A 16,741-nucleotide genomic window follows, 5' to 3' on the forward strand; every position below is an offset into this window, starting at 1 on the left:
TAAAACACAATTATTCACTAAACAGACAGTTTACTGAGTTTGATATTTATTGAACCTTTAAAATTTTGATCAGTTGTAGATGCAGTGGAATAAAACAACAATGTTAGTCAAGATGTTCCAACTAATTTATATTACTGCTATCAGATTAAAGTAATTCCATCTCTGCATAAAGTATGTGCACCCAAATGATATGTTCTTAAGTCAAAGGCAGTAAACAACATGCAAAAGTAATGGCCCTACAGTTCAAAATGAATAATTCTACAGTATACTTAAACAGAAACTAGGTAACGATTTTACTTCTCATTTAAGATATTATTAAGATGTTATTTGATTGTAAAAGCCGATGTGTAAGAGGTTGATACATGGCTTTAGCTAAAAGATGTCCTGTTGTAAATACCAAGGCTGTAAAGCTAGTCGTAAACTGAGCAAAGTCAAAAGATTGTAAATGAAGTTATGTGGTGCTCCATTCTGAAGTTATGTGCTGTTCCATTAAGGATATTCTGTCCCTAATTCTAATTTGTTCTTATCATGCAAATGCATTGTCACTGTTGACTCTTTCCCATGACAAGTTTGCATTTTGCATGGTTAATGTAACACCCACAGTGCACTTTGCTGATCCGTTACATCTTTAAAATAGTGGTATTCATACTACTTGTCTTCTTAACGTTCTAGGGGATGTATCTGACGTGTTTGAAGACATTTTAGAAATATAACACAGCAAAGAAGTGTCCTTCATAACAATGTAAACTTTTTTTTAATCATCCTACAGCTGAGCTGAGGGTTTATAATTACCGATTAAAGTGTAGCTTATCATGTGATCAGTAGCAATAAAAAAAGAGTAATATAATGTAATCTAATCTTGTTCATCTAACTCTATGCTGTGTACCTATGATGAGAGAATTGCATTAGTAACAATGATAGCTCACCAAATGAGATTTTTTTTGCTTGAAATGCAGGTGGCTGGGAGTGTAAGCTATTTTCAGATCTTTGCTGCCACCTTGTGGAACTAGTGCTATACTGCAATATTTACATCAGGTGGATAAACCAGGGGGAAAAAACTCCACTCAAATATCTGCAGTGCAATACTTGAAAATTAGGCACACAATGTATAAAGAATAGTAAACGTGTTATATGCTGCTGATGAACTAAACCTAAATATACTTAAGCTTTGAGAAGAACAGCTTCATTTGATATTCTTACGGCACAATCCATTTACATTTACTGCATTTGGCAGATTCAGGGCGATTCAGATCTTGCTGAAACCACAGCCTTAGGACATAATTTCTGTCCTCAAGCTTTTAGCACCTAGGGGTGCGCCTTTAAATGTAGAAATGTTCCAAGAACCCTCTCAGTTCAGATGAACTTACTATTCAAATGACAGGCTCGTTATTGAAATGTGCACAATAATATGTTGATTTTTTTTTACTCCCCATTTATAGGCCTAAATGTTATTTTGTTACTGAGGTTTGGATTACACCAATTAAATTCAGTTCACCACTAAAACAGGCTAATAACTGTAAGAACTCAGTAATAAATATAATAATTCTGATAATGGGGGGCTGTGATTTTCACAGAAAAAAAGCAGACTTCCTGGCTATGCTTTGCAGATCCCTAGGGGTTCCCAGACCTCACTTTTAGAGGTTTGCTGTTGTGCTATTTATTTATTTAACAGAAACAACAGGTGCCTTCCTATGTTCACAGTTATTACTGCAGGGTTGTAATACAAAGATGTTTCGCCAAGAGCATGAAAATTATATTACAGGCTTGGGACAAAGTCACATGGTTAACTATAAAGCAGAGGGATGACGTCAGATATGCACTACAATTACTGCTCCATTTTTGAAGCTCTGGTTTTCAGCTATAATTTTTTGTAAACAATAGTTATCAGAAAATAAATACGTATCTCTGAGCATCAGTCAAAGTAAGGATGCTCGAAGACAATATACTGAGAAAAACATAAAAAATATTTGTGAAACATGAAAAACATGAACATGAACAAAAGTATGTGGAAAGTGTGACATTAAAAAAATGACACTTTTATAAAAAGCATTCCTCAGCAGTTCTATGGATGTTTAAATGTTCTGTCATTCAAAAGGCACTGTACTTTCAACCTTTTCTGAGAGGGAAAGCCTCTATGCCTCTCTTGTAGGAACAAAGCAAAGAATAATTGAGGATGTTTAAAATAACCGAGCAAGAAAAGTCAATGAGAAAATCAGACCAGTCAAAAGCTTTAATACATTTTATTAAATATTGCATAATAATGAAATCACAGCAGTAAATAGCGTGTTTAAATCCAACATTCTATCTGTAACTGCACCGCAAATAAAGGAAAACAACATCTAACTGCAATGTGAGCCTCTGCGTGTGGAAGATCACTACAGGCATTATGTCACACTCTTTATGAATATGTCCAGCGATTGCAGTCAGGATCTTGGTAATTGTCTCCTGTGACACACTTGTGGTAGAGCATCATATCCTACAAAGTAACACGGATTTCCTTCTCAATGTAGGCAAAATGAAAAAAACAAAAACGAAAAACGAGGCACGGTTAACAAAGCTGTGAGACAAAAGGCATCTGGATCCTAACACAGTGTTAGAAATCTGTCATTCATTCATATCAGAGCGTGTGCACCAAAAGCAACTCGCTGTGCTTTCCTAAAACTCTTCCTGTAATATAAACTATATTCCTAGAGGCTGTTGTGACTTCAAACATTTTATTCATTTATACTATACATATTTACAAGTACAATTCTTTCGTCTCTGCTTATGTCCAAAGCACAGGATTCTCAAGACACTATATTCTTTTGCTTATCTTGTATATCGCATGATGTTTCATGCACTTGAATGGAATAAAGCTGTGATGAATTTTAAAACCTATGTGAATCTAATCAGGGTCTTGGTTGGTTAAAATTTGATGATAACCGCTGCCAGACAATGATATATGCTATATATGATATTATTAACCAGGAATATGATAAATACTGAATGCGGATCTGTTAGGAGCCCAGTTAAACGTGACACACTCCACACATGCTCAGTAGTGACCTCTGTGGCATGATATGGAATGCAATGCACAATAATACAGGGAGCAAAAGTATTCAGCCGTCATTAGCTCATTAGCTTAAATACTTTATGGCTGTCAGAGGTGCAACACTGTGTAGAAATTCGTGCATGGTATGTTCTTCATATCAGGTCTAGTTAGCAATCATTTCTTTTTCCTCTTGTTCAATCTCCACCAAACTGGAAATGCAGCTACAGCAGAAGTAACTAAACTATCATAAATAGCTTGTCAGTTTACTATACAGATAAAAAAGATCCTAATGTAGCTTACTCATATAAATGGCACTTAAGATAGGAAGGAAGGAGGTACGGCATTTCATACAGATCAGAAATTTCCCCAAAACTTTTGCAGTCACACCAGGATTAAAGTTCTATAAACCCATGTTAATGCATGCTGTCCTTCACGTTCCCAGCTTTCGAAAGAGAAAAAAATGCATTTAGATATATATCACACAGGCCTGTGAGGTACAGCAACATATTAAGGTAATCATATGTGCTCGTAGGAGGACCAGTCTCATCCACGTCATATTTTCAGATTTAGGAAAATAAGAATATTTCAAGAATAATTTGAAATATTACAAGAATAATGATAAAATGACCTGTATTTACAGTGCCTTATATTACTCAACTGGTTCCTAAAATAGCCTCTATAGTTCTAAAATATTCATTTTATTCCCTGTTCTCTAGTAATGTTTAAACTTCTTTTTTTAATTTTCAATAATACTTTACCTTTTACCTTGTGAGGTCTAGTTTTTTTTTTTTCTGATTTTTTTGATTCTCCTAGCAGCACTTTTTCCTACCTCTTGTTTGACCCTAACACTGCTGTAGCACATGAGCCAATGGAATACATACTAGTCAAAAGGTTGGACACTAGATTGGATATATTTTTCACAGTATTAAAGACATTTTGGATAAAGGTCCTTAATGAAGCTGGTTGAGATGATGCCAAGGCGCATCAGGAATACTGTTAAGGATGTAAAATATAGTTTTGATTTGTTTTATACTTTTCTTATTCATGGTATAATTCCATATGTTGTTTCACTATGTTATTTTTTTTCATTATTATTTGAAAATAGTATTAAAATTGAGAAAAGCTTTATGTGAGCAGGTCTGTCCTCACTTTTGACTGGTATTTTATTTATTTTAGGTTGCAAGACTTCCATTCTCTAACTGCACATACCTTATAAAAGGCAAACATTAGTCACACTACTAAGTGTTTTATTACAGTTGTTCAAATTTATCTGCGGATCTACTGACACCAAAATGAAGCTTAGCATGACTTAGTCATTTACAAAAACGCAGACAATTTTTATGTCTAGTAACAGATTTGTTTCAGTTAGATAAAGGAGGATTAGGACTGCCAATGTGTGAAATGGGAGAGACAATCAAGGAACTGTTCCTTTTTTGTGTTTGTATAAAATAAAAGATGAGAGCAAATCAGGATGTTTTCAAGGCAGAATTTTGGTGGAACCTAACTACTCCTGATCCCCAGAACATCCTGTGGATTAGTCCACAGAGAATTAAGTGCCTATAGTTGAGTGATATCAGTCCATGTGGCAGTTCACATCTAAACAGGAACTCAACCGCATCATCTATATTGCTCTCATATGCACAGGGAGTCCGAAACTGATTTTCAAGTTTTATGTAAATCCATCTTTTTTTTGCTGACCTTTGTCCGGTCCTTTAACCTTCAATACTGGTACCCTCCTTTAAGTGCCTTTAACTACACTCTGACCCTTTCCAACACTGGTGCTTCATCTATTTTAGAGTTTTTGCTGTGTTAATGTCAGGTATGTGATTCAGTAAAAAAAAATGTTATACACTATGGACACAAACATTTATATTTAAATAAAAACAAAATGTAAATAACATATATTATATGAAACAATGTGTGAAAGCTGACAAGCTGATCCTCGTAGTTTTACTACAAAATTCTTGCCGACATGCTACAAACCTTACTGATCACATACCTGGACATTCACCTGGGCAAGATACAATACTGACAGAAAAAAAAAATCAAACACTTGAGTTCATCAGTAACAGTGTCCCACACAGGCCGCTATAAACATAGTGTTAGAATCTCTACATACACATCAGACATTTTCACATATTACAAGTTAACGGCCTTCACGTAGTTCCCTGGGAAGGTGCCGAACTGTTTTGTCCTTTTAGATGTACCTACACACACACACACACACACACACACACAGAGACAGCAGTGCAAATATAAGTCCCAGTCATGTGATCAGTAACAGGGCAGTGTGTTGCTGTGCTAAGGCCTCTGCAGACTGATTTAGTAATGCTGTAACTATGTAATACAGGACGGAGGCCAGTAAACTATCCAGTACTGTGACTACTGACATACCCACAAACCAGCCGTCATCGCATTTCTCCATGACGTTCACAAGGTCTCCCTCCTGCAGCTCTAGCTCGTCGTCATTCTGTGGCACATAGCTGTATAAAGCCTGGAATCTGCACACACCCACACACATGGCACACATCAAAGCTTTAGGTTCAAATGTCATTACAAACCTTATATAGAATGTTTTTATGCATATTTTTTACTGTTAGCTTGCTGGAAAAAAGTCATTACAATCCATTTCAAAAATCTCTAATAGCTTTTATCTCATAATGGGAATTAAGGTAATGGTTTCTATCAAATTACTGAAGTTTCCATAAGGGATTTTTTTGGGTTGTCATTATTATATATGAGCATACCACACAACAGGGCCATTTTTCATGGGTAGATGATTACAATCAGAATAAAATCAGATTAGCCATCAGCAATGATTCAGAACTACCGTTACAGACCAGCAGAAACACATCACACTCCATTACAGCAGTGTATTCTAACTGATTAGGCCTACAGGTAGCATTATATGGAACTTGGTACAATAGATGCACTTATTAAGGAATATTAGGACTATTAGGAATATTATTAGGAATAACACTCATTAAATAAACTAAATTATTCATATATCACAATTTGCGGACTATGAAGGCACTTGCGTCACTGATTTATATGGTTATACATTTATCATAATTGCTACAGAAATCCTCTAGCAGCATTACTTAAAAGACCTATATCCCACGAATCATATCACAGTAGTACACACACACACATCAACATAGGTTGAGGATACTCACATGCCGCAGCTCAGGCGTCCAGGTTCGGGGCTGCTGCTTTGGGACTGGGGTTGCTGGGAAATGATGAGAGAGCGTTTACTGAAGTGGGGCATCAATCTGTGGGCGGAGTCTAAAGGGCGGGACAAAGTGCTGCAGTACCTCACTGAGGTCTCTGCAATATTCATGATCTCATTACATACTGCCTCCTATCAGAGGAGGAGGAGGGTTAACAGGAGGAGGATCCACAGAGCGAGAGGAAATGTCAGTCATTCAGATGGAGGAAAGGACGGGTGGGTTAGAGAAGGTAGGAATGGAAGACCGGTGAGTAACAAGGGTGGAAAAGAAGGGTTGTCCATTAAAGCCAGGAAAGCCGGGCGTGGGGAGAGAATCCAGGGAAGATGCATGGAAGAGTAAGATAACAGAGTGAGTTCACATGGGCAGAAGGAAAAATTAGAATTATAAAGGACAGATTACACACTTTTGTCATGCATTATAAGAGTGAGTCTTAAAGATTAGAAAATATAGAAAGAAAGATGGAGATGCATACAAATGACTGAACATGATTAGTTTTTAGATAAAGTATTACTATTTACATTATTTTTCTTAATAAAACATCAGAGCCATCGCTAGTTTATACGAATACATTACATGATATAAAAGTATATACAATGTGAGATGAACAGCCCTATTTGTTGTGTTGGGAATATTTTCGTGTGGATTCTGTAAGAGGTACCGTGAATGAGTTGGCGTTCATGTTGTTGTCCTGGATGTCAAATAACATGACCGGACTTCTCGAGGATCTCCCATGGTAATCTCCTTCATTCTTCAAAGGCTAAGAAAAAAAACAACAACATTAATGGACCAATCATTAGGCTCCATAACATTCTTTTCATCTCTGGAAAAAGGAGTGATAAAAGTTGTCCTGAGTTTTCAATCTATCACAAATGTTTCTTTTGACCAATTGCAGCTCAGATTTTAGCTGCACCATTAATTCTTCAAGTGCTTCATGTTCTGTGTCTCACAACAGCTTCACATTAGAGCGCTGTAGAAGGGAATGCGAGTCAGTGACAGCCACCAAATTTCTTGCTGCAGTCACAAAAATGAGAACACCAGCATTTCACATTTCACCTCCAGGTACTCCAAAGTGGAGGAGCTCACTGTAGCATCAGTGTGCACACATACTTCAGCCTTTGGTGATAAAGAATAACATAACCTTATCACAGACGTGCCATGGCATTTTTTGTATGTCATCCAACAAATGAACTAGCGGGAGGTTAAAAAAACCCCTTCTGTTATTTTATACGTAGGGTTATCTCACTTACAGCACAGCATTTCAAAAATCAGAGGATTTGTATATATTTTAGCTTCTCATAATGGAAAGAGCAATAAAATTAGCTAACTTTATATCTCCAACCCCACACATGTCAGTAGGTGCTGTCATAGAATTACTGATCTTAAAGGGCATTATGTCACTCTGTTCTTATTAATTAAATCATTGTAAACACACACTATAACCTATTAATTATTCCTTTCACATTTTGGTTAGCACTGCCTAAATCTTTATACCTGCTTGTTATATACAGTATAGGCCTAGCCTAAACTGTTACTTAATTATGATCTGTGATTTACTTTAGAGGCAGAAAATAAGAAAATAACGTAAGAAAATAATGGAAATCTGAAATCATATTATCTGTCATATAAGATTTCATGGCAACATTACAGTAGCCCTTATGACAATTGCAGATAATAGTGGCTAGACTTATATCATTCTCTTATATCACTGGATGTAAACTATCATAGCAACTCATGACACCCTCACATGATATCTTCCATGACACAGTATGATATGATATGTTATGTCAGTCTTTTGGCACAGGGTTCAAGTAATGTGTGACTAAAATTTTCAAGAGACTGTTCGAAAAACAATACACACTGCATGAATAAACCTGGACATGCAAAGTTTTAAAACAACCCAGCAGTCTTCTTTATATTCATGTTAGAGCATTCAAACGTCTCCATGCAGCCATTCCGTTCACAAATGTGTATCCATAAGGTGAAAGCTTTGCTGCAAATGTGTAAACAAACTCTCACCAGATAACCAGCAAGTCGTGGCACTGCTCCTTTAATGCTCCGAGTTGTTAGGTCTAAAGCTGACACTAGTGATAACTCTGGTTTTAGCAACAGGTTGCATTTGGAATAAGCACTGCACACCATGCAGGAGATACCTCTGCTGGACTACTTCTCCAGCTGCATGGTGCCTTGCGGGAGCCGCCAACCCTGTCCAGCTCTCCCCCTTCACCCTCCTGCAGCTCTGAATCCAGCCTTCCTGCTCCACCCAGCCAACCCTCCATGCCAGCACCCCCACACGGACTCAGACTACGTGACAGACGTGGTGAAGGAGGGAAAAGGAGGAAGTCCTCCCCCTGCGGTGGGGTGAAGGTGAGGAATGGAGTGGCAGAGTTGGGCCGGGGTGGATAAGGAGGGGGCAGGGGGGAGGTGGACGGTGAGGCCATTGGCGAGATGCAGTATGGGCTGCTGGTGATGGGGGGCACGGGGCTGGCAGAGTGCGATGGGGGCAGATATTCACCCAGACGATAGGCGGTACTGGGCAGAGGAGGCAGAGGAGGAGTTGGGGCAGCTGGGGGACTACAGCTCACACCACCCACTGTGAGGGAGATCCACTCGTTGGATATGGCATGGACTTCAGGAGAGACAGAGCGGCGTGGTGAGCGTGGCAGGGGGAGAGGGGCGGTGCTGAGACGGGTACGCACCGGCTTTGAGGTCAGGAAGGTGGATAGAAGGGGAGAAAGTACAGAGGCAAAAGAGTGTAAGGCATTAAACATGGAAAGTAAGGATGATGATTTTTAAAAAAGGGGGAAAAAAGAAAGTGTGTATGACCCTTTTTTCAGTACAGGTCAAAATTTCACATTTTGTAAGATAAAAAATAATAAAAATGATTTTTCCAACATAAAATGTAAATGCTTAATTCCTTTAGCATGCAGGAAAAAATCTTTATTAAAAGTCTTGTTTATAGACAGGGCTAGAAATTGCAACAACAATTTAAAGTGACATTTAGAATATACTGGGTTTTTTTTAAATATGAAAGAAAAGGTCATTTCACTGGCATTCCCTCCATCTTTGAATTACACTCCCTTTTGTGCACACACCACAAGGAGAGATTTTATGTGTCGTTTTAAATAAATTATGTTGATATTAATGATCAGTATATAAATATATGATATTGGGAACAGGAGGAATAACTGCCACTCCATAGCTCTGCCTGAAGAAGAAAGCCATCTATTTAAGTAGCAGGTGGTGTGAGAAGGCCTGTAGGTGGCACTCACCTGTGGGGAGGCGTTTGTGCTGCGATGTGGTGATTGGCTAAGGGGAGGATCAGGGTAGTCCACTCCATTTTTAACACGAGGCTTTTTGTGCACCTCCACGTAAGTGACTGGGAAGATGCCTTGTCGGTTGGTGCCTGAAATCTTTCCTTCATACCAGTTTTCATCAACCCTACGAATGAGTGTTATCCGTTCTCCCTGTAGCATAGGAAACAAAAATAAGAATAAATCATCAGCACATAGTCACAGCAGAGACATACAGGATCAGACATGAATCTATGGTAGCTTTGATTATTAGGCCCATCATCATTTTTTTAATATATACTGTACATTTCTAAAAGAATGGGTCCACAATTCTATTCTACCAAGACAACAGGGCTGCCCAATAAATTAATCATAATCACAGAGTTGACCTTGAATAACTGATCAATAAGAAGTCTGCAATATGTAAAACAGCACTCTGACAAAGAACAATTATTATTGATTTAAAGATTTTTATTTAAATTATTTTGGTCAAAATAATGCAGAGTGATCTATAACCCTGGCACTCCTTCGCCACTTTGTTTACATTTCCAGACAATTCCCAATCACAGTGTGTGCAACCCTACAAGATATATGTACAAAACAGTGTTACACAATGCCTGGGGCCACCTGGATGTTTTGACCCACACAGATGTAACGTAATCCTATTCTGATAACATAATTTAGTACTTTATGTAATGGTTACCTTTCTGAACGACATCTCGACAGCTGTGTCCCCAGTGAAATTAAAGCGGGCGATGGCCTCTCCATACTCCAGCACTTGAACTGGAGCACTCTTTTTGGGCTGGGCCTTTTCTGTTGGGGGTAGTAGCTGAAAGAAAGTGATTAGCATGACATGAGTATAATGTAACCTGACCAGGGGCTCATTTTATACAAGGGAGAATTATAAAGCTTGAGTGAAGTGGGTGTGCATACCTCAACATAGTTGCGAGGGAAGATGCCAACTCTACCATGATGCTCTCCTTCATACCAGTTTTGGTCCACCTGCCGAACGATGTACACAATATCTCCTTTTTGAAATGGCAGCTCCCTGACAATGAGAGGTGAAGTCCGGTTAGGTAGTCGGTGCAAACTCTTTCTAGCATTGTAACATTTTTCACGCACATTGTATAAATTACTTTTTTTTTTTTTTATTTCATTATTTGCTGGTGATAGTTCATTATACCACAGCCCTGCTGAACGCTTGATTCTGACTGGTCAGAAAGTGTTAATTAAGTTTGTATAACAGTAGCTCCGACAGTAGTTCTATAGTAACAATTTACTATGGATGATGGATGCTTGGATGGATGGATGCTTCACATAAATTGCAAATGCTGATATGGTAAGGAGATGTTTATTTATTATTTTTGTAAGGAGTATCCATTGTCTGGGCTTTATAACAGCCAAAAGTAAAGCTGTAACTTTATGTTTTTTGCCACAAATCTTCAAGATGGAAGGCTTTACAGTTTCTCAGTAACATGACAAGCTGCATTTTTTATTTTGAGAGAAATAAGAGAGGCTGTTGACAAAATAACTGTGGATATTCCACAGCATTGAACGGAAATATAAACAAATTAAAAGCTTGTTTGTTTTTTTGTTAATTAATAAAAAATGCAATCGGGAAGTTGCTGTGGTATAAGAAGATTAAGACACTTCAAGACATGTTGTTATTGGAAAATTATCAACAGTAGCTCTGCTTTGCGCTGGGGTGCATCACAGCACCTCATCATTGATTATTTTCCTATAACGGCATGTCTTATTGTGTTTTATTTCCTACTCATCAACTGTACCAGCCAGACATAATTAAACTTGCAGTCTAAAACTGATACAAAGTCAAAATTACTATAATATTATACTTAGCAAATATCTATACTCACTTTAAAGTCTCCGCTTTAAAGTTAAACAGGGCCAGGGCAGGGGTCCTCTGTAAACAACACATACAAGCAATACACATTATTAAATCTGGAACATGATGCACAACATCAATGCAGTCCATAATCATCCATGCGATATATGGTATAATTTATGTAACTAATCCTGCTGTACGATATTGGGAAACAGTTTTAGCCCTACAGTCATGGTGCTAATGATGGCAGTGATCAGTCACCTCTGGGCCGGACTTCCTCTTGTCTGAGTCATTGATGGTGAGCAAGTCCCCAAAGCGCTCATTGGTGATGAACTGCTGATTTGTGAGGACTAGGCCTGCGTGCCGGCGTGATGCGATGTCCGCCTCCTCTTGTTCCCGCTTCAAACGTCTCTGCTCCTCCAGAATTTTCTGGAACCAAATTATATGGCTTTGTTTGTAAAAAATATTTTGTCTCAGTTTGTATAAGAGTTCATAAAGCCAAAATACAGAGCTATATTAAACATATCTACAATTCTATCAATTATAAACAATTATGTTACATCCTCTTCAAAAGTCCATTAAAAGGAAATCTTTTTTTCTCATTAGATTATTTCTTATTGATAGTTCAGGATCCTTTAAAATCCTTTAGCATACAGCTAGTGTGAGAGAAACATTTACCTTTAGTATTAGTTAGTTTCACAAAACCTTCAGTTCTAGCATAATGCTAGTCTGAGAGAATTGTTTATTTTTAGCTTAAGGCTAGTAGGATGTCTTTTAGATGTCTTTTGAAATACTATATAGTCAGTTAAACAGAAATGTTCAGTTTTAGCATAAGGCTGGTTTGACAGAGGTGAGGCTACCCTGACAGAAACATTTACATTAATAATGCTAGTTTGAGGAATGCTAGTTTGAGGAATAATGCTAGCATAGAGGATACTCTGACAGAATCATTTATCTTTAGCATTTCTATTTATGTATAGGTCTATTCTGTCTATTAAATGTAAATATCTGTAAGCATGAACTGTGTAAATTGTAAATGAACTGTAATGACGATGTGTGAACGTGATAATATCAATTTAATTTTTTTACCAGTATTCCCAAGCAGCTTAATAACTGATTATAGATAATCAAATAATCCGTACCATGAGTACAGTTTTTTTATTTTGATAAGCAGTTTTACTGTATTAATAAATACAAACGTTATGTTTTAACATAAAAGTCTGTAGGATGAGAAGCAGATGGACCAAAAACAAATGCGTACCTCTTTGTCTCCGTAGCGTCTGCGGGCCACCTCATCTGGGTTTTCCCCTTGATCTCCTTGGCTTAACGGCTGTGAGGATTCGGAGTCTGTTTGAGAACAAGCAAAGTAACTCTTTGTTCCCTTGATAACTAAATCTTAAAGGACTAATTTAGTGTTCTTCAGCATGAAGAGAGAGGACAGAATCAGGAAATACTCTCAGATACTATTTCACCCCAACACTGTCACTGCACCAGTAATGAAAATGTTAATGAGGATTATTGATAAAAGATATGACATGGATAATGCAGTTAGAAAGAGCACACAAGTAAATGAATCACTAAACTATGTGAACACAACGGCCTGCATGCTGCATTCAGTGCTGCAACCACTGGGTTGCAACCAATACACTAAATACTGTAGAAAAGCATGTTAAAGTCAATGAGTGGGAAATGTTTGATGGTAAGCCATTGTAGGTCCAAAAAGGCAAGAAGATAATCGAAACTAGAAAAATAAGTATGAGATAACATACATTTACATTCATCATGTGCAAATGTATAATACAATAAGATCACAGTGACATGTGGAATTGAATGTTTCAGTGAAAGTAAATCAAAATAAAACTAATCATCATTTATCCATATGAAACGGAATAGTTGTATGGGTATGCAGGCCCAGACCATCAATTACTATCAATCATGGCCAACTGATGTTAGAAAATGTTACTCGAAAACTTGGTTTATTATATTAATTTATATATATATATATATTTTTTTTTAAACATTTTTATATATTTTATATTTTATATATTATCATTTGGTTAAATAACCATAATTACGTTGTTTGCTGTAGTAGTATTGTAGATTGTAATAGTATTGAGTGATTGTAATAATGTTCTATATTTCCAACCTGGCAGCTTTCTTATAGTTCAAGCTAAAGTCAAATGTGTCAGTGGTTTTCATCCACTGTCCAGTTCTCGGGTTTACTTTAAGACTGAGCAGTGAACTACACAAATGTCTTTGGATTTAAATAAACATCTTGAGATTTAAATAAATACACGACATCATTGATGTGAAATGAATTTCTTTACACAAAATTAAAACTATGATCTTTGCCTCATACCGCACACACATACCGAACAAATTAAGATGAATATCATGTCATTCTGCCACAAGATCACACAAAGTTGCTCACACACTGCACACCACTGACATGGAGAAAGTAAAGTCACTCGGTGGTGAAAGGAGAGCAGACAGGAGAGAGGAATCAAAGGAGGATGAGTGATCACAAATACAGCCATGGCTGAGTGTGAGCATGGACAGAGTGACACTCAAGAGGTTCTCATCATAGCCACCTCCACAGTGGTTTTTATTGGCATCTGAGTGTTCAGCATCTGTGACGTCATCGCCATTGGCCCCCTCTGAGCCATTGCTGAGCCTCTCTAGCACCTCGAGAGAGGACAGACGCTGGGGGATGATGGGTCGCAGTCTGGACGAGATCGCTCGACTCTCTGCAGTATCTCTGGCCAGGCTTTTTGCACCTGAAAGAGTCTTTTTGGCCTGGAGATTGTGCAGGGTTTTCCGTAAGGAGAATGGTGCTGGACTCATTAACAATAAGTTTGTGGGAGGGCCTGATCTCTTCTCTGGTAGGTAGCTGCTGGCCTGCTGACGCTCGTGCCTGAGGATAGTGGTGAAACGGGTGTAGGAGGCAGGACAAGAGCCTTTACACTTGCTGGGTTTGAGGTGGAAGGGGAGGTGATCATGGTGGTGGTGGTGGTGGTGGTGGTGGTGGTTTTGCCCTGATACTGGGGTGTTAGGAAGTGAGAGACCAAGAGAGTGCTTTTCCTCTGTAGCATTTTGCACACAGCTGCCCTTCTGTTCTATTTTGCCATCAGTGTGTGAGAGTAAGTCCGTTCTTGAGCTGTGGTTCTGGTTAGAGGACGCAACACACACTTCTGGCTCTTCACTTCCTGAGAGTGAAGTCTCCTCTTTAGATGCTTGCTCCTCACCACACACTAAGGGACAATTGTCTACATGTGCTGTCCCTGGTGTTATTAAAGACTCAGCAGAAAGAGCAGACTGGAGTAAACAAGCTTCAGGGGCTGGGCTATGGGAGGGGCTAGAGCCACTGGGTAGTGTAGGCATGGAAGCAGAGCGTGTTGGGGCGGTGTTGGAGCACTGAATTATACGTTCAAACTCCATCACACGACAACTGACGGCATGACGGGGGATGTTTCTGCATCGTTCAGCAGTGATATCAGCATCTGACCTTTCAAAAAGAGAAGCCAAACTACGCACACTGGCATGAGGGCTGAAGCCCAACGATCTCGGCCTCTCGATATGGTGCATGTTCCTGTACAGGGTTGAAAATTCAGCAGTGCTCCTTACAGCTCCATTGAAAGGCCCATTTTTGACAGGCATGTTACTTTTGCAAATAGCTTCTCGCAAGCAGTTGGCTTTGGTGTCTGAACTGAGCTCATGATTTGTGTCTGTTCTATCATTGTTTCCCGAGAGGCATGGCTCTTGGTGTAGATCCTCACAGCTGTGCACTTTGGCCCATGCCGTTGCCTCAGCTCTCCTCTCCTGGCTCTCATCGGTAGAAGGGGCAAATTTAGGCTTGAACTTAGAGGGGAGGATTTGGGGGATGCAGGCTTTGGCAGCAGATAGGGAGTTTTTAGTCTTGTTCTGAGTACCTAGTGTGCTACTGGCAAGAACTGAGCGACCATTTACAGAGGAGCATTGTGAAATCACACAACCATTCCCACCTTTATAATCCAGTGGCAGGCATGCAGGGTAACAGAACAAACAGCAGGTTAGATTGTTCTCTCACTACATGAAGACAGACAGATATGCAATTACAATGGCATTATTAATTTATTATAAAAATAATAAATCATATTAACAAATGGAGAGAGTACAACAATAGTTCTAATCAGCTACAGACCACGGATACTCTAGGGAAGCATCTTTGTGCTTTCATATTTTTTTTTCCAAATCTTTCCAGAAGTCAAAAGATTATTCTTTGAACCATATCTAATTGCTGAAAAAACACTGTGAGTAGAAAGACATGCACACATGAAATACATCAAAAGAAACTATGATGCAATGGTATGAAAAATAAAGTACTATAAATATAATATATTTATAAAATATGACTAAGAGGATTAGCCACCTCAGCTGGCACCCAAGAACAAAGTCAATGCCAAATGGCATTAGATCATTGGCTTCTTTATATAATAAATAGCTGAATGCTTTCCCACTATAAATTTTCACAGTCTCCATTTGGAACGCACACATTAGTGCAAACAGCACAGCCCATGGCCTCCAAAGCCTGTTTTTTTTTTTTTTTTTTTTGAAACACAAGGTACAAGGCATTCCTGAGCTGAAATTGCACCATACATAAATCATAAATCCTCAGTTCCAGTCAACTTCCCTTTTTCAGCTGCTCACAGGTTCATGCTTCAGATAATCGTACACAGAGAAAAGATCAAGCTCATGCCAGTGTTCCAGGATGAAAAATGAAAAATAATAAATTCCATAATATGTTCACTGTTTCAAGTGAGCTTCAGCTGAGGTAATGTTTACATTGAAATTAATTCCCTTACAGTCTGCTTCCTGACTAAGCCAAACTAAATCAAGACTAAAATCACTTGTTCACTACACTTGCAGTGGGGACTTGGCTTACAAGCTCCAACAGACAGATACAACTGTTTCCTATTCTAAAGTCTCTTACAGAATAAAGCGGACATGGGTTTCCTATGACCCCTTCCACAGTCTCCAGTGCATCAGTAAGTCAGGCAAACTGTCAGCTGTGACAACACACTTACGTAACTGCCTCTCTAATGGCTTCCATAAGTCTTCATGACTTTAAGGAATTCTGAGCCAAAGTTTTATGTGAGCTCATTAAAACTCTCTGCCCTACATTATACCCAAAGCAATCTAGTATTACTAGAAAACACTAGAAAATGTTTAGGATATTAATAATATATAGTCAAAAAATTGCTCACAATTAGAGTATAGGAAAAAGCATGCTTAAAGTGTGAGGAAAGTAAGGCAACTCTTCCCAACACATTTGCTTCTAGAGGAGCTTATACTGCATTAAAGTCTCTAA

General features: G+C 38.4%; 1 protein-coding gene across 8 annotated transcripts in view; it reads right to left on the minus strand.

Moving 5' to 3' along the window:
• Nucleotides 1-2,224: 2,224 nt before the first annotated feature.
• The window catches only part of LOC113544990 (sorbin and SH3 domain-containing protein 1), a 51,205-nt gene continuing 36,688 nt past the window's right edge, over nt 2,225-16,741 (minus strand). For 4 of the 8 annotated variants that reach the window (XM_053232965.1, XM_053232963.1, XM_053232966.1 and 1 more), the window contains 12 exons: nt 13,986-15,395; nt 12,656-12,741; nt 11,656-11,823; nt 11,426-11,472; nt 10,485-10,599; nt 10,255-10,380; nt 9,531-9,725; nt 8,412-8,960; nt 6,920-7,018; nt 6,208-6,392; nt 5,426-5,532; nt 2,225-5,238 (listed from right to left, as the gene is read on the minus strand). In XM_053232965.1, the coding sequence (XP_053088940.1) occupies nt 5,171-5,238; nt 5,426-5,532; nt 6,208-6,392; nt 6,920-7,018; nt 8,412-8,960; nt 9,531-9,725; nt 10,255-10,380; nt 10,485-10,599; nt 11,426-11,472; nt 11,656-11,823; nt 12,656-12,741; nt 13,986-15,395 (3,155 nt within the window). In that variant the 3' untranslated portion in view covers nt 2,225-5,170. The remainder of the gene's footprint in view (nt 5,239-5,425; nt 5,533-6,207; nt 6,393-6,919; nt 7,019-8,411; nt 8,961-9,530; nt 9,726-10,254; nt 10,381-10,484; nt 10,600-11,425; nt 11,473-11,655; nt 11,824-12,655; nt 12,742-13,985; nt 15,396-16,741) is intronic. The other 4 variants (XM_053232967.1, XM_053232968.1, XM_053232969.1 and 1 more) reach the window with 4 other exon arrangements.

The sequence above is a fragment of the Pangasianodon hypophthalmus genome, chromosome 3 (genome assembly GCF_027358585.1).
Source record: "Pangasianodon hypophthalmus isolate fPanHyp1 chromosome 3, fPanHyp1.pri, whole genome shotgun sequence".
NCBI classification, from domain to species: Eukaryota; Metazoa; Chordata; class Actinopteri; order Siluriformes; family Pangasiidae; genus Pangasianodon; species Pangasianodon hypophthalmus.